The 25701-nt window shown below is 53.4% G+C and overlaps 1 protein-coding gene across 1 annotated transcript in view; it reads left to right on the top strand.

Moving 5' to 3' along the window:
* The first annotated feature begins 2982 nt into the window (after window positions 1-2982).
* The window catches only part of APOLTP (apolipoprotein lipid transfer particle homolog), a 136373-nt gene continuing 113654 nt past the window's right edge, over window positions 2983-25701 (top strand). Inside the window, exons 1-11 of the mRNA XM_087417807.1 lie at window positions 2983-3037; window positions 6308-6361; window positions 7662-7822; window positions 11080-11150; window positions 12897-13062; window positions 13136-13270; window positions 14477-14650; window positions 16103-16124; window positions 17220-17344; window positions 21049-21152; window positions 23132-23297. Of these exons, the coding sequence (XP_087273933.1) occupies window positions 2983-3037; window positions 6308-6361; window positions 7662-7822; window positions 11080-11150; window positions 12897-13062; window positions 13136-13270; window positions 14477-14650; window positions 16103-16124; window positions 17220-17344; window positions 21049-21152; window positions 23132-23297 (1233 nt within the window). The remainder of the gene's footprint in view (window positions 3038-6307; window positions 6362-7661; window positions 7823-11079; window positions 11151-12896; window positions 13063-13135; window positions 13271-14476; window positions 14651-16102; window positions 16125-17219; window positions 17345-21048; window positions 21153-23131; window positions 23298-25701) is intronic.

Genomic DNA, 25701 nt, shown 5'->3' with positions numbered 1-25701 from the left:
GCATGATGGGCCTTAATTTGTCCTTTGCCTTAATTCAGAACTGGAAGTTTGATCCCCAGTTGTTGGCAGACCCAATCCTGCAAATTCTTTCAAGGAGGAAGCAGGACTTAGTTTTGGTGGGAGGACGAGAAGGAGGGGAGGCTTGTCTAAGAGGGTCTGACTGAATCAAGTCCTTGAGTCCTGGCACTCCACCCAACCAGTTCACCAGATTTTGGTCCAGTAAGGACTTAGACATGAGGAAGCCAGGCCAGAGGCGCAGGGAGCCCTACCCTGGCCGACTCCAGTAGACTGGGGTGGTGGCAAACCCGGCCGCTCATCAGAATGGCCTTGAGAGTGGGCCTACTGTGGTGGTTCTGATTTTTCCAGGCCTAGGATGTGATGTCGCCGTGTTGACTGGAAACCACCACATGAAAGATTGCAAGGTTTTCTCCCAGGTTCCTGACCACGAACAGGGGAGGAATCCAGGCCTGTGGGCAGAGACTAGAGTCTTCTGGAGAAGAAGGAGGAGGTGATAACCAGTGAGTGAAGCTGCTAGAGTTAAAAGAGAGGAGACTCTAGAACCTTCTGGGGTTAAAATCCTTGTGAGCTGTGTGACTTAGGGCAAGTGACTTAACCTCTCTGCGTCTCATCTGCACAATGGGTTGATGCTAGTTCCACCTTGCAGGCTTTTGTTGGTGGGGGGAGCTTTGACTGAATGAGTTAATGTTCAATGAGTGTTTTGCCCAGTGCCTCATACAGTTTTCTTTTCTTTTTTTTTTTGTTGTGAGGAAGATCAGCCCTGAGCTAACATCTAGGCCAATCCTCCTCTTTTTGCTGAGGAAGACCGGCCCTGGGCTAACATCCGTGCCCATCTTCCTCTACTTTATATGGGATGCTGCCACAGCATGGCCTGACAAGTGGTGCATCCGTGCGCACCCGGGATCCGAACCCCGGGCCGCCAGCAGTGGAGCGCGCGCACTTAACCGCTACGACACGGGTCCGGCCCCATAGTTTTCTTTTCTTTATTGAGATATATTTGACCCAGTGACAACATTGTGTAAGGTTAAGACGTTAAGGTGTACAGCCTGCTGATTTGATACATTTCTATTACAATATGGTTGCCATTGTAGCGTCACATTACCTCTGCATTGCTAGTGATAGCTAATCCCTCTATCTCGTCACATGATTATCATTTCTTCTAGTGTTGGGAATAATTAAGATCTAGTCTCTTAGCAAGCTTAAAGTTTATGATACGGTTTTGTTGTCTGTAATCACTGTAATGTGTATTAGGTCTCCAGGACTATCTACTGATGGCAAGTATACAGTTTTCCAACAACATTATTATCTAATCTTTGAGGTCCCAAGGAAACCTCTCCTTCACAAACTGCTCCCACCCATCCCCTCGCACAATACCCCTTCCTTTCCCGGGACCAGAGCTCTCGTGGATGCATGTCATATCTTCCGCATGGGCATCTCATGTCCCTACTGGGATCTGAGCTCCTCCAGGCTAAGCCCAGGGAATGTAGTTTTCTCTCTTCTTCACAGCATCTAGCACCACCCCAGACCACATTGTGGGCCCCCAGACAGCTGTAAGCTGAAGGGCCTTTTACATCTTCAGCCCTATGGGTTGGGGGGCTTCTGAGATCCGCCAAAGAAAATGTTTGAGCTGGAGGAGGGGAAGGCAGAATTACTGGTTTCAAAATATGTAAAGACAGCAGCCCAAGTCTAAAAGCATAATTGTGTCCAGAAAACATGGTGTGTCAACCAGTCAACTGTGTCTTAATTTAACTTTAAGAAAGTTACATTTAAAGTACATTTCACTGTCCATCAAGGGAAGAATGAATAAGCAAACTGTGGCTCATCCACTGCAGAGAATAGCATTCAGCCATAAAAAGGAATGAAGTAGTGACACAGGCTGCATCGTCGGTGAACCTTGAGAACGTGACGCTCGGTGAAAGAAACCAGTCACTAAAGGCCACGTATTGAATGATTCTATTTATATGAAATGTCCAGAATAGGCAAATCCATGGAGACAGAAAGCGGATCAGTGGTGACCAGGGACTGGGGTCACAGGAATGAGGAGTGTCTGCTCCACGGGGATGCGGTTTCCTTTTGTGGTGATGAAAATGTTCTAAAATTGGTTGTGGTGTTGGTTGCACAACTCTGAATATACTAAAAGCCATTGAATTCTGCACTTTAAACAGGAGAATGGTATGCTATGTATTAGATCTCAATAAAGTGGTTTATAAAAAGCCATTTATCGTGGGAAGTAGGAGCATATGAGGAGGGGCTGGTCCCTGCGGCCTGCAGAGGGCTGAAAGAGGTGGTGGCGGGAGGTTGGACCCCCCACCGCCCCCACCTCTCGAAGGACTTTCCCTGTCTTCTCAGCTGGGGGTCCTAACATGTCAAGGAGGGTGGCCTGGGGCCTGAGCATGGAAAAACCCTGCAGCTGTCCCGCGTTCCACGAGAGCCGTCTCCCAGGCCTGGCGGAGCCGGCCCTCCCATTGGCTCTGCCCGCCCTGAGCAGCGGGAAAGACAGACCTCAGAACTGGAAGCGGTGACGGTTGCGCAATGTTGCGGATATAATCAATGCCACTGGCCGGATTGTACGCCTTAAATGGTTAAAACAGTAGATTTTATGTTATATATATTAGACCGCAATTTAAAAAAACATCAGCCCGTGGCTATGTTGCCTTCTGTCCTGAAAGCTCCATTTACAAGGCTGGAAAAGGCAAACCCTTTTTTCCCTAGACTGAAAAGGGATTTTCCCCGTCATTGGTCAGAAGCCCCCTCCCTTCCTCCTGGGTGGGGTGCTGAGAACTTTATTGGAGGTTTCTGATTGGCTGGGTCTTTGCCCTGGAAGCCCCCTCCTCCCTTCCCCCTTCCATCCCATCTAGGGACTGAAGCTGGGAAAGAAGATTCCTATCGGGGCGCTCTGAGCCGCTGAGGGGAGAGAGGCTGGTGGTGTGGGGCTCCCTCGGGCCAGCGGTGATGCTGGCGCCCATGGCGCTCCTGGGCCTGGTCCTGCTCTGGGCACCGGCGGCAGCGACTTCGGGGAGTAAGTAAGGCTCTTGCGGTCCTGGTTCTGCCTGGGGTGAAGGCGTGGCAGCCCAGATGCACCTGGGACAGCGTTTCTGTACCAGATGTCTGGTTACCTGGCCCTCTGCTGCCTCCCTTGGTTTTGCCTTTCATGCGGAAAAGGAGGATCCCTCATCTCTCGCTCCCATCTTCCGTCCCTTCCAGGGGTGCTTAGCTGGTCTGCAAGGGTACCAGGTGGTGTGCTTGAAGATGCTGAACAGCTCTCTGACGCAGGGTAACGCCGTGAAAAGAACTTTTATTTTTTGTCTATTTACTGCAGGCGGGTCTAGGGCAGTGCTATCCAATAAAAATATAATGCAAGCCAATATGTAATTTTAAATTTTTTAGTAGCCACATTTTAAATATGTAAAAAAAAGCAGGTGAAATTAATTTTAATAACATATTGTACTTAACCCAATATATCTAAAATATTATTAGAAAACGTAATCAATATAAAAAATTATTAACGAGATATAGTTTCCGTTCTTCGAAATCCAGTGTAGTAATTATACTTAGAGCATGTTTCAATTTGGTTGCTAAATTTTCATTGCAAATACTTGTTCTGTATTTAGACTTCCCAAAAATTAGAGTTGAGAAAGTAGTTTCATTTCCTAAGTTATTTCAAGCATCCTTAAAATTTTGCAATAACTGACTTGAGTATCAGTTTTTAATTTAAATTGAAATTAATTAAAATGGCATAAAATGAAACATTTCTCCATAATGCCAGCCACATTTCAGATGCTCGATAGCCACGGTTAGCTGCTGGCTACTGTTCTGGACAGTGCAGGTCAGACCACGGCTGTTTGATTCACTGTATCTTCAGCATCTGTTTGCCTGGCACACAGTAGGTACTCGTTAAATCTGTGTTGGCTGGATAAATGAATGAACAGGGATCAGAACTGACATCTGAGAAAGCTGAAATGAGACTGGATTTCATTTCCAGGCTGTAGAGATGACATCAATTTCAGTCGTCCATTTCAGATCTCTCCCTAGAAATGAGTAGGATGTGCTGGAAAGATTTATTACCTCCCAACACTCAACGTTTTCCCCTCCTATTTAGTAGGATCATTGAATGGTCTCTGTTTTTATGAAAATTTATTAAAAATTTAGATGTACTTTTTTTAAGTGCTTGAGAAACAGACAGGAAACAACGCTTAGTTCAGGCGGCAGCTCTGAGAACACAGCTTGCTCCTGGGAGCTCGTGCAGGCTTCACTGCTCGCCGGCCCAGCTGGGCTGGAGAGCAGATGTCGAGGTTGTCGGTCCAGCAAACAGGCAGAATGCAGGGTCTCTGCACAATTGGGAGTTTAATGATTATGTGTAAACATGTTTAATTTGGGGTCCAGAGTCCAAGTTGTCAAAGAATTGAAGGAAAATTGGAAGAGAAATCGATTGGGTTAAATGTCTTTGAAATGTGTTTTTATCCATTGATATTCTACTTTAATGCAAAGAGCATTTTGTTATTCCCAAAATATTCAGGGAAAAACTCTGCCAAAAATCCAACCACGTTCTGTTGTTTCAAAGGGTCCAAACAAAATGGTATAAAATGCACTTTCCCCCCATTTGGGAGTGTTTTGTTTTTCAAGGGATTAAAAAGGCTGGCACGTGTAATGATTACAGTGAGGCACAGTGGGGTCGTTTTGAGGATAGAAATGGTGTTATTGAAAAGCCATTATATGAAAATGGCTACAGACAGGCTCCTCGGTAAGGCCGTTCCGGGAGGGCACGGATGGTGCCCAGGAATGATCCAGGCACGTGGCTGGAAGGAAGGACAAAGGAGGGTTGACAGTAGGGGGAGATGGGGGGCCCCGGGTTGGGACAGATAGGGGGTGATGACCCTTCCCAGGGAGGAGGGTCTGGGGACCCCGCAGAGTGTCCTCATGGCCTAGGGTGAGGGTTGAGGAGGTCCCAGCGCATTCTGTTCCTACTCTGGTTGTCCTCTGCAGCTTAGAAGGTGGGGAAATGAGGGGAAGCACTAGATACCACCATTTAGGGCTGCAGCCTCTTGGTCTTGCCTTTGTTGGTTCATCCATTCATTCATTGATTCACTCCTTCACTCACGTATTCATTGATAATGTAGTGGTTAAGGCTGTGGTCTTGAGCCAGGATGCCGGGGTTCAAACCCTGGCTTCACCACTAACTAGCTGTGTGCCCTTGGGCAAGTCACTTAAGGTCTCTGTGCCTCAGTGCCTTTATCCGTAAAATGGGAGCAATAATAGCACTTCCCTCAGGGGACTGTCAGGAGATTGAAGGATTGAATATGTAAATTGCTTGGAACAGTGCAGGACTCATAGTAAGTGCTGTATAAGTGTTAGTTGCATTCATTCATTCATTCAGTTGTATTCATTCATCCATTCATTTATTTCAGTCTCTACTGAGGACCAGGTACTTTTCCAGGAGCTGGGGGATACAGTGTTAAATAAGACAACCCAAATAATCAAATCATAAAAATTTTAAGAGTTTTGAATAGATAAGGTGCTAAGATAGAGACTGACAGGTGGGGGACTTACTCTGGACAGGGCCCCACTAGGAGAGGCATTTATACTGAGACCTGAAGGAGCCTGGGATGTGGAGAGCAGGAGGAAGAGTTAAGGGAACAGCATGTGCAGAGGCCTCGAGGTGGAGAAGAAGGACCCAGGTGGCTGGAGGGCAAGAGTGAGGTGGGATGGGGGGGAGCAGGCAGAGGCCGGCTCTCATGGTAGGGATTTTATTATGAGTGCACGTGGTGGAGGGAGACTTAGGGGCTGTTAAGAAGGGAGTGATGTGATTGGATTTAGGTTTTTAAAAGATGACTCTAGCTGTGGAAGATGAATTGTGGACACAGGGGGAATAGTTAGGAGGCTACTGCAGACGTCTAAGCAAGAGAAGGGATGGATGGAGGGAGGGAAGGAGGGATAGATGGCTAGATGGAGGGAGGAAGGGATGGATGGAGGGAGGGAGACAGACCTGCGTCTGTTGATGGAATTGGCAGAACTTGCTGACGTATTGGACTTGGAGGTGATGATAAGGGAAAAGAGTGGAAGCACCAATGACTTCTGGGTCAGCAGATGGGGAAGAGCAGGTTGGGTGAAGGGTGGGGAGGTCACTCCCGGCCCTATGAGAGAGAGGAGAGCTGCCATTATCTCTTCTTGTCCCCTGGGCCCCGTGGACCTTTAAACGTCTTCTTTCACGAGCAGGTCAGTGGCCCTTGGGGTGGGGCTGTCCCACGCCTCCTTCTGGCCTTGCCTGGTTCCATCTGATTTGTGATTTCAGAAATTCCAGATTCGTTAGCCGGACAGGGGGCCTCCTGCATGACGGTGTGCACAGGTGAGCGAGTCTCCCAGTCACCTTATCACCCTCTGGTGACCCAGGGGCCTGAGACAGGACAGGGTGGTGCGTGATGCAGAATGTGATTAGGACCAACCCCAGAGGGCCTTGTCCACACTCCCAGAGAGGCCAGAGGGGAGGAGCAAGGCCAGCTCTGCAAAGGTCACCGGGTCACCAGCATTTAGAGAAGAGAACGGCACACCCAGGGTAAAGCCATCCCAGCCCCAAGGCCTCAGGGCTTTTTCTCATACCTGTGGTCTCCAGGTGGAATAAGTTTTTAGCCAAGTGATCCCATTTGCATCTTGGGGTGGAGTAGATGAGAGAACCTTGGCACAAATTCTTTGGAAAGAGAAAAGCATTTGGGGAATGTGAGGTGTGATTTTGTTTGAGCTCAATGAAATCGACATGAATCTGTTGATTCAATGACTAGCCCCAGAGAAGGGTGGGGTGTCAGAATTCACACTTTAATTGTGTTTTGCAATGGGTCCCCTGGTCTAAAGAGAAGATTAGAGAATCACAGACCTCTCTGCTCCCTAACTCAGATCTTGCCCAGGGCAACGTCTCCCCCTCCCCCTCCCTCCAATGCCGGAGGCTCACCAGCTTTACAGCTCTATCTTCTAGAAAGATCAGGATGACCTCCCCAACCCACCCCATGCCCCTACTTGATATCCACCAAGGCAGCAGGGGAGGAGTCAGACTGCCAAGGTTTGGATCCCAGCTGTGTGACCTTGGGTAGTTAGTTCACCTCTCTGAGCCTCAGTTTCCAACTCTGTAAAATGGAGGAAAAGAGTACCCACCTCACAGTCGGTGATGAGGCTTAAATGAGTCATGTAAATGTAGATCAGTGGTTCTCAACCAGGGGGACTGTGCCCCCCCAGGGACATTTTGCAGTGTTGGGAGACATTTTGCTTGTCACAACTGGGCTGTGCTACTGGCACCCGGGCGTAGAGGCCAGAGATGCTGCTAAACATCCTGCAGCGCACAGGACGCCCCCATGACAGCATTGTGTGGCCCCAAATCAGAATAGTGCCGAGGCTGAGAAACCCAGGTGTGTGTAAAGCTCCCAGAAGAGGGCCTTGCACATGGTAACACTGGCTAACGTTCATTAGGCACTTATTATTATCTTTGTTTTCTTCTTCACTCTCAGAGGGGTACACAGCCCCCCAAGCTGGGAGCAGGCAGCTAACCGCCCAGATAGAGGGAAGGAGGTGGGAGCCAGGATGCCCAAGTAGTCCAGGCGGAGTGGGTCTCAGGATGACGGATTGTCAAGGTGACACTGTGCCCTCTGTCTGCCCTCCAGGGTCGGCTGATCCCCACCTCCCTGTGGGTACCAGATACACCTATCGCTTTTCCACCAACACCAGCACCGGCCTGCAGGGGGCCCCACTGGAGGGGAGTGGCCTTGGCCTCCAAGGCTTGGTCACCCTCCATGTGCTTGGTCCATGCCAGATGGCCTTACGGGTGAGTGTCTTTGGGCAACCAAGAGGTCACGCTGACACTGGGGAGGGCCAAGGGGACGCCACAGCCCCTTAAATTTCCAATTTGTCTAATAAATGGACAGGAGCTTTCTGAGGAATCTCAAATTCAGCAAGTGAGGGCTCTGGAGAGTAACATGGGAACGTGGCACCATTTTGGTTGTAGGAGGTGCCATGGTGGGCCCAGTGGGGGAGTCGCAGGGGTTCAGGAAAGGAAAAGGGCATTCCTTGGAGCAAGGAGAGCCACAGGATGGGGACAGGCTGTTCTTGGGAGGACTGAGGGTGACAGCTGGGGAACCTGCAGTTCCCAGGGGTAAGCAAAGTCAAACCAAGTCAAGGCCTTGTAGACAGAGGAACAGACTAGGGTGGAAACCCAAGGCCTGGCTGGGGCCTCCAGGCCTGCCCTGAGCTCCTCTGTATTGGACGCTGGCCTTGCAGTGCCTGGGCCCACAGGCTCAGGTTAAAGGTGAATGGTAAGGTGGAGTGGTGGTGGTAGTCCTGGGTTCGGTCAAGGCAGAATTATGAGCTAGACTCATTTGGTGGTTGTGGGTTTCTTTTTGTCAAGATTTCCCTGAAGCTCCCGCACGTCCTTGCCAGTGGAAGCGCCTTCCCATTCTTCTCTGTTCTCTTTCTGATGACTAGCACGTGTTTCCTGAACAAACCCTCCCGCCCTGCATATATGGCCTCTTTACTTTCCACTGAAGTCTTATCTCATACTTGAGGAGCATTTTTGAACTGGCCGGAGCGCTTGCTGACAAGAGTTTCTCAAAACTGTTATGTTTTCACATAGACCGCAGGATGGGGTCTTTTATGGGGTGGCTGTGAGCTGCCTCTGAATTCTTAAACTACCCAAAATGTCTGTTCTGGTCAGAGCTGCCATTTTATTAGAGTCTTTGCCATCCTTTCACGTCCATCAAAACACTAGCAGTTGTTTTTTCCGCAGGACTGGTTTTCACAAAGCTAATTATGTACTGCTGCAGTTTTATTCATTCATTTGCTCTGTTTTTAGCATTTTAAAAAAATTGATAATGTCAAATGATGGCAAGGCTAGAAAGAACTGGCTTATTTTGAACATTGTCTTTGAAAATGGGAATTTTACAGCCACATGGGAGGCAATCAATTAAATATATTTTTGTGTGAAAATAAGTATTCAGAACAATGAATTTTAACGAACTGAACACTCCTGTATAGCCAACACCAGACCAAGAATCAAAACATAACCCTATAACCTCCCTCCTCTCTTCTGGTGACTTTTCTGGAATAGCCTCCTGATTTCTAGCTCAATAGATTAGTTTTGTCCATCTTTGAACTTCTCTTTAATGGAATTATGCAGGATGTTCTCTTTTGTGTTCTGGCTTCTTTTTATTTTTTGAATTTTTTTTATTGTGGTAAAATATGCGTAACAGAAAATTTACCATTTTAACCATTTCAAGGGTACAATTCACTGGCAATAACTACATTCATAATGTTGTGGAACCATCACCACTATCCATCTCCAGAACTTTTCAGCATCCTAAACAGAAGCACTGTACCCATTCAACACTAGCTTCCCATCCCTCTATTCCCCTATTCTATCTTCTAGAAAGATCTAGAAAGAGGCCCCTGGTACCTCTATTCTACTTTCTGTCTCAAACTTTGCCTATTCTAGACGCTTGATATACGTGCCATCACGTGTCACTATCAATTTGTGACCTCCGTATCCGGCTTCTTTCTCTTAGTATAATGTCTCCAAGGTTCATCCACATTGTAGCATGTGTCGGAACTTCATTCTTTTTTTTGTTTTTTTTTTTTAAATATTTTTTATTTTTTAATTATGGTAAAAAACACATAAATGTAAACTGTACCCTTTTAGCCATTTTTAAGTATACAGTTCAGTGGGTTTTTAAAATATCTTCCATGTCTCTAGTTAACTCTTTGAACATATGGAATACAGTTATAATGAAACGCTGTCAAGCAAGTGGTCAGACAATAAGTGGTCTTGTTACCATGGCTGAGGGCGTCATTATTGTCCAGGAGAACATCTCAGTGCCAAGTGGAACTGTACTTCACCCCAAGATTTCAAGCCTGGGTGACTGGGCAGATGGCAGACCCTTCGTTAGGGGAGGGGGCTGGTTTTGAGGAGGCAGAGGAATTGGGTTTTAGACAAACTGAATGAGGATTAGTTACTTTGAAAAAGTGAAATCATAGGGCAGTGAAACCATTCCGTAGGAGACTATAATGTGGGACACATGTCATCACACATTTGTCCAAAGCCACAGAAGGCACCACACCAGGAGTGAACCCTGATCTAAACCTCGGACTCTGGGTGGTGATGATGTGTCAGCGTAGGTTCATCGATTGTAACGAATGCACCGCTGTGGTGGGGCAAGTGGAAGACGGGGAGGCTGTGCCTGTGTGGGAGCGGGGGTACGTGGGAAATCTCTGTACCTTCCCCGCAATATTGCCACGAACCTAAAACTGCTCTAAAAATAGTCTATTAAAAAAAAGTGAGGTGCCGGCCCGGTGGCATAGCAGTTAAGTTTGCGCGCTCTGCTTCAGCAGCCCGGGGTTCGCAGGTTTGGGTCCCGGGCGCAGAACTACATACCGCTCCTCAGGCCATGCTGTGGCGGCGTCTCATATAAAGTAGAGGAAGATGGGCACGGATGTTAGCCCAGGGCCAGTCTTCCTCAGCAAAAAGAGGAGGGTTGGCAACAGATGTTAGCTCAGGGACAATCTTCCTCACATACACACAAAAAAAGTGAAATTGGTCGTGTTAGGGAAGCAGGTTTTAGGGGTGATTTTTTTATCTTTAGAAACTCCATCTTCTTTTGCAGTAAATGCACACACACAGTGTGCATGCACACACACACATGCAACCATGGTGATCTTGGGGCATCCAAGTGTTTTATTCACGATGGGCAAAGCCTTCTCACTTGCTTTGCAAGCCTAACATTTTTGTTTATACTGTATAGTCACATGAATCTCTCACCCAAACTTCCAGGGCCTTTTTGGGCAAAACGAGAAGCTCACGAGACTTCCAGAGCACTTAGCAGGGAGCAGCAGGTGCCTGGCTGTTTGAGTTATCACCCCTGGAGGCTCTGGGCATCCACCGTCCAGGAACTAGAACCTTCAGCTGGAGGGAGGGATCTCTCTGCCTGGACCCCCGCACGGGGCAGGGCATCACACTGGGCCCCGCCAGTGGGGGTGCTGGGGAGCTCGGGATGTCCCAGGAGGGGTCACCAACTGCAGTGCTGTCTGCTGCAGCTCCAGGACTTCCAGGTGACGTCCATCCTGGGGTCCAAGGTGGCAGTTCTGAAGGAGTCAGCGAGTCTGAGGTAAGACGCCTGGCCTCGGTCTGGCCTTGCCCCTGACGGGGCTGGACGTGTGAGCCCTGTCCCCTCTTCTGACGGCTGCCGGGTGCTGGGTGTACCCAGTTAGATTGGAAGAACCCAATTAGGGTGCAGCAGCGAGATGCCGTTTTGGACTGAAGTTCAGAGAGGGTTCCATCTCTATGTCTTGACCTCGTTAAGCACTCAGACAAGAGCTGGAGCCTTGAGAGACTCCAAATGGCCTCAAGTGGCCTTCCTTTACCTGTTGGAAGGAACTCACCCCCATAGTTCCCTGCCTGTCACCCCCAGCATGTCCAGATTTTATCTGCGAAGCACCCTCTGGGCTCATCCTTGAGAACATTCTGGAAGACACTGGGCACCCATTGAGGCCTGCCGCTCCCACCACCCCCACCCTCTACCCCCCCACCCCCCCAGGATGGGGGTTTTCCTGGAGACTCATGGCCTCTCCCTTCCCAAGCTAAGCCCCCCTTTTGTGAGCCAGCCTGGAATTCTCCCCCTGGCCAGTTTCCCAGGATGCTCTGACAGTGGCCTCAGCGGCCTCAAAGCTCTGTCCAGCCACCAGCCTGAAGACGGGCCCACCTCCGCAGATTCCTCTTCCTTTTTTATTGCAAATTCATTTGTCACAAGATAAAGCCTTTGTGCAAGGATACAGGGACGGGCGATGCTGCCGAGGGGCAGATGGATCCCGGCTGAAAGGCTTGCGGTGGTCTCCGCCATGGGGACAGCCGGGGCTATTGTCACTGAGCTCCTCATCAGAAATGCTAAGTCAGTGGGCTGGGGGCTGCCAGCTCCTTGAGGCCAGACTGACATTTGCTATTCTGGAAGGGGCGGGCACCGTCAGCATTTCTCTTAGCCTCAGGCCTGAGACCCAGGGGCTGCCTCCAGAAGGCCCCAGACTCCAGTTGGAGCTGGGGAGGGGGCCGTGACCTCCTGGGGAGGTACAAGTAGGGACGCTTCTGTCTCTCAAGGTTCTGCTTTGCTGCCTGCCGGGGCGGGGTTGTTGGGGCCTTGGCAGCCCCCCCACCCCTACCCCACCCCCGGCCCCCAGCCCTTCACCTAGCTAGCAGACACAGCTCCTTTCTGCTGGGTGAGGCGAGGCAGAAGGAGCATTGGGCTGAATTCTGGTCCCAGCTCCTCCCCGACTTGCTGTGTGATCCCCTGTGTGATCCCCACCAGCGGCTCCCCCTCTCTGGGCCTTGCGTCCTTGTCTGCACAATGATAGAGTCTCAAGTCACTTCCAGCTCGAGGTTTCAGAGACCTGTGATGATGCTGGAGCCAGCCTGCCTGGGGTCGAATCCCAGCTGCAGCCCTGTGCAAGTCACTCTATTGCTTTGAGCCTCGCTTTCCTCCTCTGTGATGTGGGTGGGGGGATGCTAAGTACCTCTCTGGTGGGCTGAGAGAATGAGAAGCTTTGGAACACAGGAAGCCCTTGGAGGCTCAGCTTTTCATGATTTCACGCTGGGCTCACACATATGTACATTTTGTCCAAGAGGTGACAAGGCTGGGGGCAGCTTTGAGCAAACAGTTGGCTGCCGTTTTGTTGTTTAATTCAGAAGTTGCTGGAGAGCCCGGCTGAGGAGGGAAGCAAGGCCGTATAGAGGGACGTGGCCGTACCCTGGGTGCTTTCTATGGGGGCTGATCTGTAGGAGGGGCAGGGATGCTGTGGCCCCAGCAGTGAAGAGGTGGCCTGGGGCCTTGGAGGGGCCGCGCCTGACGCCCACCCACCCGCAGCGCCGCCCTGGGCCGCGTCCCGCTCCGCTTCGTCCTGCGCGCCGGGCGCGTGGTCCGCCTGTGTCCCCACCGCGCCGAGCCGCGCTGGGCGCTGAACGTGAAGCGCGCGGTGCTGAGCCTCGTGCAGGGTCACCCCGGCGCCGCCGACCCCCAGACCCTAGACGAGGTGAGACCAGAGCCTGGAGTGGGCGGGGGGCGGGGGGCGCAGGGGGCTGACCGGGTCCTGCTCGCTCGCCCAGGTGGACGTTCTGGGCAGGTGTCCCACCACGTACCAGCAGCGCGGCGCCAGGCTGCTCAAGACCAAGGACCCGGCGCGGTGCTCCCTGCGCAGGGCGCGCTCCGCGCTGCGCTCGCAGGCGCTGCCCCTGGCGGCGGTAAGTGCCCTGCCCTCCCGTCTCTCCCTTCTCCCCTCCCCTCTCTCCCCTCCCCTCTCCCCCTCCCCCTCCCCTCCCCTCTCTCCCTCCCCTCCCATCTCCACACTCACCTCTCTCCCCTCCCTCCCCTCTCCCCTCCTCTTTCTCCCCTCCCCTCCCCTCCCCCTCCCATCTCCACACTCCCTCTCTCCCCTCCCCTCCCATCTCCACACTCCCTCTCTCCCTCCCCTCCCTCTCCCCTCCTCTTTCTCCCCTCCCCTCCCCTCCCATCTCCACACTCACCTCTCTCCCCTCCCCTCTCTCCTCTCCCCTCTCCCCTTCTCTTTCTCCCCTCCCCTCCCCCTCCCCTCTCTCCCCTCCCCCTCCCATCTCCACACTCCCTCTCTCCCCTCCCTCTCTCCTCTCCCCTCTCCCCTTCTCTTTCTCCCCCTCCCCTCTCTCCCTCCCCTCCCATCTCCACACTCCCTCTCTCCCCTCCCTCTCCCCTTCTCTTTCTCCCCCCTCCCTCTCTCCCCTCCCCTCCCATCTCCACACTCCCTCTCTCCCCTCCCCTCTCCCCTTCTCTTTCTCCCCCCCTCCCTCTCTCCCCTCCCCTCCCATCTCCACACTCCCTCTCTCCCCTCCTCTCTCCTCTCCCCTCTCCCCCTTCTCTTTCTCCCCCTCCCTCTCTCCCCTCCCCCTCCCATCTCCACACTCACCTCTCTCCCCTCCCTCCCCTCTCCCCCTCCTCTTTCTCCCCTCCCCTCCCCTCTCCCCTCTCTCCCCTCCTCCCTCCCATCTCCACACTCCCCTCCCCTCCCCTGCACGGCTCCCTGAGGATGACAGTGTTTGGTAAACAGTTGTGTCTGTATAAGGAGATGAGCATCGTTAGCGTTAACACTGTCACAGTCTTCACATCCAGAGGCTGATGCCCAGCTGGGCTGACTCTGGTGTGTTTCACTTTCAAACTGAGGTTTCCTTGCTCTCCTTGGGGTCACTGTTGGCCGGACTTGCTTGCTTTCCTTGTCCTTCTCACCTCCATCAGCCTTTGTCTGGGCTGCGGTTGCTACAGTCCAGGTGGGGAGGGGTCCTGAAGCTCTGATGTAGCCCCCAGTCCCCCTCTCCCCGCAGCCTTGGCCCTCACTGCTGGTTTCAGGGGCCCCAGCTGGGGTCCGTCACAGCCAAGCCTGGCGTGAGCCTCGGCCTCTTCCCGCTTTGGTCCAGCAGCCCGGCCTGGCCTCCCGCCTGACCTGCCTCCAGAGTTTCCAGGCCGGCGTGCTGAGGGAGGCCTCCTGCACGGAGCTGCACGCCGTGGGGCCCCTCTCCGAGAAGGCGAGTGCCGTGGAGATGAGGATACTTTCCTGGCTGACTCTGCTGCAGGAGATGCCCCCAGATCCGGCCGTCACAGGTGACCGGGCGTGGGGGTGGGGACCCTTAGAGGAGCCTCAGGCAGGCCTAGGCTCCATCGCTCTGATCCTGTCTGCACACCCTTGAACCTTTTCTGAAAATGGCCATTGTCAGGAGAGGCAGCCTCTTTTCTAGAACTTTCTCCAGAAGTTTCTGTTGGCTTAGATGGCTCAAGCTTGATCTTGTCCTTCTCCCTGGCTTGTCCTCAGTGGAGAGGGAATCTTCTGGTTACCAGCTTTTGTGGGACACTTCGTCTTACATCTGATGACCTCTCAGCCTGACCATTTTGGGGATGTGCTGACTCAGGTTTCCAGATTTTCTGGAAAGTTCCTGCCAACGCCTAGCATTCCCCGGAGCTTGGCTTCCTCCGACAGTTTTGCTGGAAAGAAACAAGCAAGGCGTGCATCTGAGGGAAAGAGATCTTTTTTCATGATTAAAAAACAGCTGGTTCCCTGAATAATGAAGTCAGAATGGTTAATTCTTATTGCTGACATTTGGGAAGGATTTACTGTGGCCAGGAGCTGCGCTGAGCGCTGTCTGTGGATAGTGAACGTAGTTCTCAGCATAACCCCGTTAGGAAGGTACTATTATTAGTTACATTTTTCAAATATGGAAACTGTGGCTCCAGGAGGTAAAATGACTTGTCTGAGGTCACACAGCTAGTGAGAGGCAGAGCTGCGACTTGAACCCTGGGTCTGTCCTACAGCCCCGGCTGGTGATGGTGTTTGCCTCGGAGCACAGACTCACTACACCACCTGAGGACGGCCCAGCAGATGGGGCCTGAAGCCCTGTGGCTTCCCAGCTCCCCTCTGGCTCCGTGGAACACGGCTGAGGTGCTGCCCCCAACCCTGCTCGGGCACAGACACCAGCAGTGACCGGACAGCTAGTGTTGTCAGGACCTGGTGGCTCCCCCTTGAGTTGAATGAACTTGTCATCTTTTTTTAACAGCTTTATTGAAATATAATTCACATCCCATACAATTCACCCATGTAAAGAGAACAGTTCGATGGCTTCTAGTATATTCAGAGTTGTACCTCTATTGCCGCAACCAACTTTAGAACATTTCCGTCATCCCAGAAAGAAACCTTGCACCCGTCAGCCATCGCCTCCAGTCCTCCCCCTCCCAGCCCTAGGCAACCACTGTCTACCTTCTGCCTCTCTGGATGTGGCCATTCTGGACGCTTTACGGAAATAGCGTCATACAGTCTGTGGCCTTTACATCTGGCTTCTTTCACTGAGTGTCATGTTCTCAGGGTTCCTCCATGTTGTCGCAGGTGTCAGAGCTTCCTTCTTTTTATTGCCAAACAATCTTCCATTGTATGGATGAGCTTTCCGTGTTTTCTCTCAGTCCCAAGAGGAACTGGGTTTCAACCTGACTATGTGGGGTGCAACTTGGGCCACTGGCGTCTCTCTGTGCCTCGGTTTCCCTAGCTGTAAATATAGGAGCATACCGACCCTTACCCCAGAGGTTACGGGGAGGGTTAGAGGAAACGGTTAAAGCCTTCAGCACAGGGCCTGGCGTGTGGCATCTGTAAACTCTGGTCCACGTCCCCTGTCCCTATTCTCTATATATAGAGTCTGGATTTCCCAGAGACACACTCAGAAATGAGTCTTATTCTTCCTTTAAATTCCGATCGCTCTGGCTTGCTCTAGTCCTTTCTTGCTGGGCTGTCGTCTGGGGGGATGGACTCGCTTGGTTCCCAGCTTTTGTGGGAGGATTCTTCCCGGATCTGAAGATCTTTGGCGGGTGTCCAGTCGTGAGCTCCTGTTCATAGCAATTGCAGACGTTTGTCTGGGCACCTGTTGTGTCCCAGGCCCTGCCCAGGCCCTGGGGCTAGAGCTGTGACCACAGCAAATTCGATCCCTGTTCCCCTGAGGCTGACACCCTCGTAGGGGAGAGAAACCACCCCCAGGTGGAAACGTGGACCAGGTGGTTTGAGATGTTGATACGTGGTAGGAATGAAATTAAGCAGCCACGTGGCGGCAAGTGATGGGAGAGTCAAGAGGGCCTCTCTGGGGAAGTGACGTTTTTGCTGAAGGGCGAGAATGGCCGGCTGTGGGAAAATGTGGGAAAGAGCATCCAGGGGGAAAACAGGGTGTGCAAAGGCCCTGAGTCAGGAGAGGGCCCCGTATGTCCCAGGTGCCCCGGGGCTAACGAGAGGTCTGAGGAGCAGATGGATAAATGTGTGCACGTGTGTGGAGACAGACAGACGTGGGTTGAGTGCCCTGACCTGGGGGCAGCCAGACCACATTGGACAGCATCTGGAAGGCACAGCCCTTTGCTAAGGAGTGTTGAGGCTAAGGGAGGGGTGGTTTGGGGAGATGGGGCAGTAAAACGCCTCACAGTGTATTGGACCATCCCCCATTGATGGGCACATGGGTTGTTTCCCATCTCTTGCTGTGAGCAGCAGCTGCCATGATTTTCCTCGTGCATGGCCCCTCACCCGTTCCCTGAAACATGCAGAAGGAAGCATTGGCGGGATGTGGGGGCCGCTCCTTCTGGCTCACTCTGGTGTTCCCCCATGCGATCATTCCCGTCCAGCGCTTCCCATCTCAGATCCAGACGGTGGAGAATTAACCCCCACCAGCCTGTTGTACGAATGGGAGGAGACGTTGCTCCGGGCTACGGTGGCCACAGTGGCCGCATCTGTGAGGAAGCTGTGCCTGGCTCAGACCACGAGCTTTGAGGTAAGTGGCTTCTCCAGCTCCAGGCTAGAGTCTGCCCTGGGCCTGGGTCCCTGGGACACCCTTCTCTTCCTGCCCAGATCCTTTATGGCCCATTCTCCCAGATGTTAAATATCAGGGCTGCTGTGTACAGTTGGGCAGGTCGTGCACTGCCCAACTGTGCTTGCTTACAAAAGCAAAGAAGGGGAAGAAATCTAGCTGGTGTGTTCCAAGCCTTGTGTCCCAGTGCAGGTTGGATGCGAGCAAAGAGGAGGCCTTTTTCTCATCTGCTGTCTGTGGGCAAACAGTCCTGTTAGGCCCCAGTCTAACCTTCTGAACCTGCCCTGTCCCAGAGATCTCTCAGGAAATCTCTAGCCATATCCAGGCCTCAGCACTGAAGACTTCCCACCCTGGGCCAGATTATTCCTTATTGTGGGGGCTGTCCTGTGCGTTGCCTCTACGACTAGATGTCAGTATCACCTCCACCGCTGGTTGTGACAACAAGTGTTTCTAGATGCTGTCAGATGTCTCCCGGGGAGCATGGTTGCCCCCCTTGGGAACTGCTCTACAGCCTGTGTTCTAACCATTGTGCTGCCAAACCTCATGAAATGCTGGGAAGCCACAGGACAGGCCTGTGTCCTCTCATCTGGCCCCTAGAGCACCCTCTGACCCCCTGACTGGGCGTTTCCCCTGGCAGAGGCGGCTTGGGGCAAGGCGTGCTGCGGGCCTGTCTCCCGTCCTGGAGACTGGCTGTGCTGGCCCCGGAGGGCGCAGGGCGCCTGTCCTGTATTTGTAGCATGAAAAAGGAAGTAAATTGTTCCCACCGGGAGGTCCCCTGGGCTGGGGAGAACTGCTGAGGACTGTGTTCCTGAAAAGAGCTTTTCAGGGATGCCCCAGTGCACATCCCGCAGCTCCTGGGCCCCCGGAGGGCTGAGGGCCTGCCTGGTTGCCGGGGGGACCGGCCTCGTGGGCTTCAGCTGGGAACACCTCCACCCTCCCCATTGCTGGTGGGTGGGGGACAAGATTGGTTTCCAGTCTGGAAACAAAACCAGGACTCAGTGCTCAACAGAAAGCAAATTCCCCAGCCTGACCCTCCCCAGAGAGGCCCAGAGTTTCAACATGGGGGCAGTGGCTGGGGTGGCCAAGGGTGTCACTCAAGTGAAGGAGAAGGCTGGGCGAGGAGCAGGTGACCCGTCTGGGTAGACTCCCAGGCTGCCGGGGAGGGCGCCTGGGAGGGGACCCGGCTCATGACCACCATCCAGTATTCTAAGAACAGGGAGCGCAACTTGCAGGCATTTATTAAACGCCGACTGTGCACGGCCAAGTGTTTTAGAGACAGTGTAGACAGTGGTGCGGCAGAGCTGGCTCGTGCGGGCTCTGAAGAGCTGATGGTTAGATTTCCAGGAATCCTGCAGGCTGGTGGTTAAACACAGACATTACTAAAGATTAAGTTATACCATCTTACAGTTAAAACGAATCATATTAGAAGCAAAGGGGATGAATAATCAAAATCGTCACTACCTCGTCATTTTATTACACTTTACTGTTATCTCTGCACATGAGGTTATTGCGTCTGCTGTCGCCGTGTGGGGGAAATACAGCCGGTGACGTGCCTCTGCACGGCTCCTCCCAGCTCTGTGCTCGGTGAGAGCACGTGGGCCCTTGGAATGGGCCACGGTGGGAGTGTTGACACCGTGGAAATTGGCGGACGCTACAAATCAGGGCTTGCTTTCTTTTTATACCTTTTAGCGTAGGACGCTGGTTAAGAGTGTGGGTCTAGGAGCTGGACGGCCTGGGTTCAAGTCTCCGCTCTGCCTTTTAGTAGCTGGGAGGCCGCTGGAACCTGACTTATATGCTCTGAGTGTCACTTTCCTTATCTGTCAAGTGGGGATAATGACGGTGCTCCTCGCAGGGAGTGTGAAGGTCACGTGAGATGGTGCCTGTGAAGGGCCTAGAACAGGGCCTGGCGCTTAGTAGAGGGCCGTACTAAGTAGCCAGTGGTGGTACTGTTGTTGCTATTGTTGCTATTATTATTATTGCACGTTGTTGTTGTTAGTGGCGATGGTGGGGACAGGCTTCTCACCCAGGAGGCAGGAGTCTTACTCTTCCCTCCATCCTGCAGCCTTCCTAGCTTCTCTTTCTCCTTTTCTCTTTGATGAGAACTCGGGATTTCCTCTTAACAGCTTTCCTATGTATCATCCAGCAGTGGTACCTACAGTCATCACGCTGTACGTTACATCCCTAGGACTTACTCATCTCATAACTGGAAGTTTGTGCTTTTCACCCCCTTCCTGTAAGTCCCCACCCCCACTCCCTTTCTGCTTTTGGATTTCTCCTCTCTCTGCTGGAGGGGAACCAGGATGAGCCCTCGGGATCCCTCCTGCTGTGCCTGGCTCTGGAAAGCTAGTCTGAAGCCAACGCTTGTGGCCCAGGCCTCCTCGGATCAGGAGTGCGGACACCGGGCCCTCCCCAGGCGGGAGGATGCTCGGCCAGGCGCAGCGGTGCGCGGTTGCTGGAGGGCTTTAAAGCACGTGTGTCTGAGCCCAGGGAATCCCGGGTGATGCCAGGAAAGGCAGCCACCAGCCGGAGGGCAGTGGAGCGGAGCCCATCCGGAAGGCGGGCAGCAGGCCCGGAATCGAGAGGCCCCGGGGGAGCCGCCCCAAACTGGGTTGACAGAGAGTCTTTGAGGCCAACAGCAGTCAGCCTGCCCAAGGGGCTGGCTCGTGTGTCCCGCGTAAGCAAGTACAGGCAGAGCTCAGGGTCACCATGGCTCCACCAACAGAAGGTGCATTATGGGAGTGCTGCCGGGACCCTGGGGACAGATGCGCTGGCGGAGGGGTGGGTGGCCCGAGCTGGCCAGAGAGGAGCCTGTTTCACAGCCTGTGTCTTGCTGAGGTCAAGCTGCGTGCAGGACGCTCAGTCCCCACGGCTCAGAGCAGAGGAGGCCCTAGGCCAGGCGAGCCGGTCCAGCACCAGTGGACCGGACTACTGGCTGGCGGGGGGTGGGGGGGTGGGGGGGCAGCCCTGGCCTTGGCCAAGCCCGGCAGGCGTGGGGGCTGCCTGCAGGAAGCCAGCACCTCATTGCTCTCTCTCTTGCTTTGGGCTCAGGCCGAGGCAACGAGCCTGAGCCTGGAGGGGCAGCGGGGAGGGAGGGAGGGAGGGAGGGAGGGTGGGCGCGCGGGATCCCAAACCTGGTATCTCCCGGAACCCGAGGGGTACGGGCTCTGAGTAGAGTCCTTTATTTCTTTGTGAGTTTTTGGACACTTGGCGACTGTGTCGGTCAGGCCTGCAGACAGGGGACCAAAAACAGCGAACCATTACTGTGCAAGCCTGAAAAGCATCTGCGTAAAAGACCACCACCTCATTAACCGCGTGAACTGTGCTGAGACTCGTGATAATTAGATTATAATCATGGCGAACGTTTGTGGAGCTTTTATCAGAACGTGAAGCCCTCGAATGCAGATGCCATGTCTTTCTTTCACCATCACATCCCTGGCCCCTAGGTTAGCGCCTGGTACACGGTAGGTGCCTAATAGGGGCTTGGGATTCAGTGGAGAGAAGCCCAGACGTGTGGCCCCATCTCACTGGATCTGTGACTCCTTAGGCGGAAGCTACAAGGGTTATTCGCACCTGCTCTGCAGCCGGGTCTGGAGGCAGGGGGATGGATGCGATGACTCTGGGGGTCCCCTTGCTGCTGGACCTCTCACACTGCCCCCTCTGACCCCCAGGCCGCGGAGCTGTTCCTGACGCTGGTGTCCGAGCTCCAGGGCCTCCCCGCCCATGAGCTGAGGGACCTCTGGCGACATTCTTCCTTTAAATGCCGAGACAGCTGGTAAGACCAGGAGCTGGCTGGGGGCCCTGGTGGGGCTGTGGTCTTGTTCCAGGGCCCCATTGAGGGATGGACGGTGATACTGACTTGTCCTTCAGTCTGGGAACATCTGCCAAGAAGGCGATTAAGTGGGGAGCTTGGAGGTTCCCACGGGCCGAGCCTTCTTGCAGAGCCTAGAAGCTGAAGGGCCTGGGGTATAAAGACAGTCATTGTTCTCTCCCCCAGGCTGGGACGCGCTTGCTGAGAGCTGGAATTAGCATTCCAATGTGCCTTGGGTCCCCTTCTGTGGGGGAGGGGTGCTGGGCAGGGCTGGGATCCACTACCCGCCAACCCTGCTGATGTGGGGCCAGCAAGGGGTGTGGAGAGACCCCTGTGCACGGAGGGGAACCTCTGAGAAGCCAGCTCCAAGGGCTCAGAACTGTGCAGGGGGAAAGCTCGCGGCTCCTTCCCCGAGTCCAGCTGCTCACCAGGCCCCTGAGATCCGACATCAGGCTTGTGAGCTTTTCAAAGGCTCTTGAAAATATTTTGAGACCTGAAAAATATTTTATCAGCTCTGAAATATGAAAGAAAAAACCCCTGCTAAATCAGCATTACCAAATGTTTAACTGAATAACTACAAAACATAATAGCTAATGCATGGATACCTTTTCAAGCCCTTTATCTGTAATCGCTCGCTTAATCCTCACAATGACCCCGTGGGGTAGGTGGTTTAGTATTCCTACCTTACCATTGCTGAAGGAAACCAAGGCACAGAGCAGTTAGGAAACTTGCCCAAAGTCACACAGCAGAGTTGGAATTTGAGTCCAGGTGGTCTGTGCTTCTCCATCCACTTTTTATGGGTGTAAATATAAATGATATTTGACTGGGCACGTTCTAATTATGTTTGACGTAGGGAGGGGTCTTCATGGGGAGCTACCTGTTGCCCTGGTGACACACCCTCCTTGTCAGTCTGCATTTTCCCACAAGCTCCTGTGTTTTGCCTGTCCATCGGGAGTCAGAGAGGCGGAAGGCTCTCCCCAAATCTAGAAGTTTCCAAGAGGACTGACACTTGAGAGAGGCTCTTACCTTTACCTCCTCCTCTACGGCTGCCCAGAGCCGGGTTCCCCAGGGCCCAAATCTGTAAGGGAAAAAGAGGAAACACAAGGGTGAGAGGTGGGCAGAGCAGGCAGGACGTTACTCAGACGAGTGGCCTGTGTGTTCCTGAAGACTCACGGTCATCCTGGGGGGGGAGGGTCCAGCCATCAGCGTTCCCATTGCACAGATGAGCAAATCGAGGCTCAGAGACTGTTTGTGGGCAGATGGTGTGAGTTGGGGTGGAGGTGGGGCGTGTGATCCTCTGCTGCCACAGGTGTCACACATCAGGGCTGATGGGTTGGGGGGCCCAGTCCACCCCCACCTGTAGCCCTGCTGGCTCATGTGGCCCCCAGCTCCAGGGGCCTCCTATTCCTGCTGTGACCTAGGGACCCACCCACCACTCGGTCATCATTTCCCTATTCAGACCTACCACTGTACAAAGGTTAAAAACCTTCCCTGAGCTGCTTAATTTTTGCAGTCTCTCCGCTGCCAAAAAAAAGAAAAAGAAAAAGAAATATACTGCTGAGAGTGTTAGAGGTTTTGATTAGAGGCAACTTGCCGGTTGGCTCCTGTTCAGTGCAAGGGGTTTTCACCCCTACTTGGTGCCTGTGGTGGGTTTTAGCAGAGCAGTGGGCGGGGGCTTGACATTTCCCAAAGCTGCCATGTTTCCTGGGTGGGCAGGGCTGCCGGGGTTTCCACTGGGCTGCTGTAGTCCCCGTGGGCCCTCAGAGCACAGGCCCAGCCCGGCCGCTTCCGAGGCCTGCGAGCGTGGACACGTCCCTGCTGTACCTCTCCCAGCCTCGGACTGCTCCTGGGGTGACCTGAGGCTGCCGCCAGGTGAGGCCCGGAGGGCGCTCAGGACGTGTGGGTCACCTTTGTGACGTCCCTCGGGCCTCTCGTGATCTTAGGCAGCCGCTGGCAGATGCCCTGCCCTCCTGTGGCACCGAGCCCTGCGTGGGCCTCATGGTGGAGCTCATCTCATCCGGGGAGGTGGAGGCAGACGAGAAGGAGGCGTGGCTCTGGTCGCTGGCCTTCATCCCGCAGCCCACGGATGCCATGGTCCACGCGCTGCTGGTGAGCCCCTGCACCCCACCCGGGACCCCATGTCATCCCTCCCCCGCTTGGCTATGGACCTGCGCTCGTCCAGGCTTTGTGCCAGCCCCTCGTGGACCAGTGGAGGCTGGTCTGAGAGATCTGGGCTTGAGTCTCAGTAATGTGCTCCCCGCTGTGTGATCCTGGGCAAGTGACTTAATCTCTCTGAGGCTGTTTTCTGATCTGTAAGACGGAGATGGAACAGTACCTCCCCACTAGGCTCGTGGTGAGAAATGAGACGCTGCACGTGAGGCAGTTCTCCTGGTGTCTGGCACGGAGTCTGAGCGCTTTAAATTAGAGCTGCTATTTTTACTGTAAACAAACATATTTAATGAGTCTTGAAATGAGGAAGGCATGCGAAACCAGGCCCACCATTTCTAACGACAGCTGGGGTCTTGTTTAACCCTCGCGATGCCTCTGTGAAGCAGGTGTTCTTATTGCTTACGGCCTCGCAGGTGACACTCCGGCCACCCGGGACGCCAGCGCCGTCCAGGACCTGCCGGGGCTCAGCCGGTGCTGGGCAGGGTCGGTCTCCCTGAAGCCATCCTGCTCTCCCTTCCTTCTACTCACGTCTTTGGCATGAGTGCGGTGGCTCAAATCGCAGACTCTGGTTCTAGACTTCCCAGCTTCAGGTCCCAGCCCTCTCCCTGACCCACACGACCTCGGGCAGGGTGCTTAGCTTTCTGTGCCTCAGTTTCCCCGACTGTGCAGTGGGGGTAACTCGTAGGGTGACCATGTGGACTAATGAGTCGTCACATGTGCCAGGTGTTGTGTACGTGGCTGGCGTTGCTGCTGTGACCGCTTGTCAGGGACACACAGAGCAGGTGGGGTCCGTGGGCTCACGGAGCCTGGGATCGTCCCTCGCCTGCCTCACGGGGGGTCTCGTCCTTCTGGACCAGCGCTTGCCCCCCTCTGGACTGTTCACAGGGACGTGCATGCTGGGTGTGTGCTGGGAATGCAGGCTTACTTTATGCAGCCTGGAGCAGCCTGTGGTGGGGGGATGATGGGGGAAAGAGGAGGAGGAGAGGGAGGAAGGCGAGAGAGTCTTTTAATACACTTTTATTTTGGAAGACTTTTAGATTCACAGAGAAGTTGCAAAGATAGTACAGATCATTCCTGTATACCCCTCTCCCGGCTTCCTTGTTATTAACATCTTCCGTCACCAGAATGTCTGTCACAGCTAAGAAACTGCCATCGGCACCTTTCTGTTAACCGAACTCGAGCCGTTCAGATCCCACCGCTTTTTCCACTGTCCTCCGTCTGTTCCAGGCTCCCACCCAGGGCACCACAGTGCAGCCGGTGGGTGTGGGTTTTAACTACCTTTGAGACCACACATTCAGGAGGCCACACTACTCCTAAGGGTCCAGTTCGGTGTTTTTACACCCGTGTTCACCTGTATAACCACCCCCAGAACAAGATATAGGACATTCCCAGCTTCCAGAAGGCTCCCTCGTGCCCCTCCCCATCAATGACCCCAAAGGTCACGGCGATTCTGACCTTTCCAGCCAGCACTCAGTTGTGTCCACTCTTGACATTCACACCCGTGGGCTCGTGCGCACCCTGGAGTCTGGCTTCTTTCTCCCACATTCTCCACGAGGGTCGCCCATGCGGCGCGCACGTGTGTGTCGGACTCGGTCATGTTCCATTGCTGGGCCATGTTCCATCAGCTCTTTGCATTTTCTGCTCAGTGGTGTCTTTTGAAGAAAAGAAGTCTTAGTTTTGGTGAGGTCATCTCATCACGACCTCCCCAGGGTCGTGAAGCTGCCTGAGTTTTCTTCCACCAGCTTTGTTGTGTAACCTTTTGGGGAGGGTTGGTTTGGAGACGAGGAGTTGGATTTGGGACAAGATGAATGAACATCCGAGTCCCATTGGAAAAGTGAAGTCAGTTGTATGGGTTACGGGCTTGGGGATAATTTTGTCTTTCTATCTTTAAAAATTAAAGAAAAAGGAGGGAACATTTTAAACAGACTTTTAATTGAAGTGTAACCAAACCTTCTTAAGTTAGAGATTTTTGCATTAAGATCTGGCGTCCTGGTTCTTGTGAAATCCAGGCAGGCTGGTGGTTCTGGGCAGACCCCCAGGGCAGCTGTCTGCTGGACGCGGTCATTAGTGTCTGGACCCTCTCGGAGGCCAGGCCTGATGCTGGCCTGCTGTCCTGGCCCTGCAGCCCCCAGCGAGCCAGGTGGCTCCAGCCTGCCCCTGGGGCGGCGACCTCTGGCAGGCGGGAACCCCCCTCCCGCGTGTCTGAGTGCTTCTCTCCGTCTTTTTGTAACCCCTGCCCTCCCAGCCGGGCCCTGCTTTCCCTCCTCTGAATTAAGAAAACAGGGAGTATTTTCATTTGCCAAATCTAGAATAGCATTCAATGTGCTTTTCCAAACCGCACACA

This window comes from Ceratotherium simum, chromosome 26 (genome assembly GCF_057802395.1).
Source record: "Ceratotherium simum simum isolate JZ-2026a chromosome 26, ASM5780239v1, whole genome shotgun sequence".
Lineage (NCBI taxonomy): Eukaryota > Metazoa > Chordata > Mammalia > Perissodactyla > Rhinocerotidae > Ceratotherium > Ceratotherium simum.
This window is presented reverse-complemented; position numbering and strand designations above follow the sequence as displayed.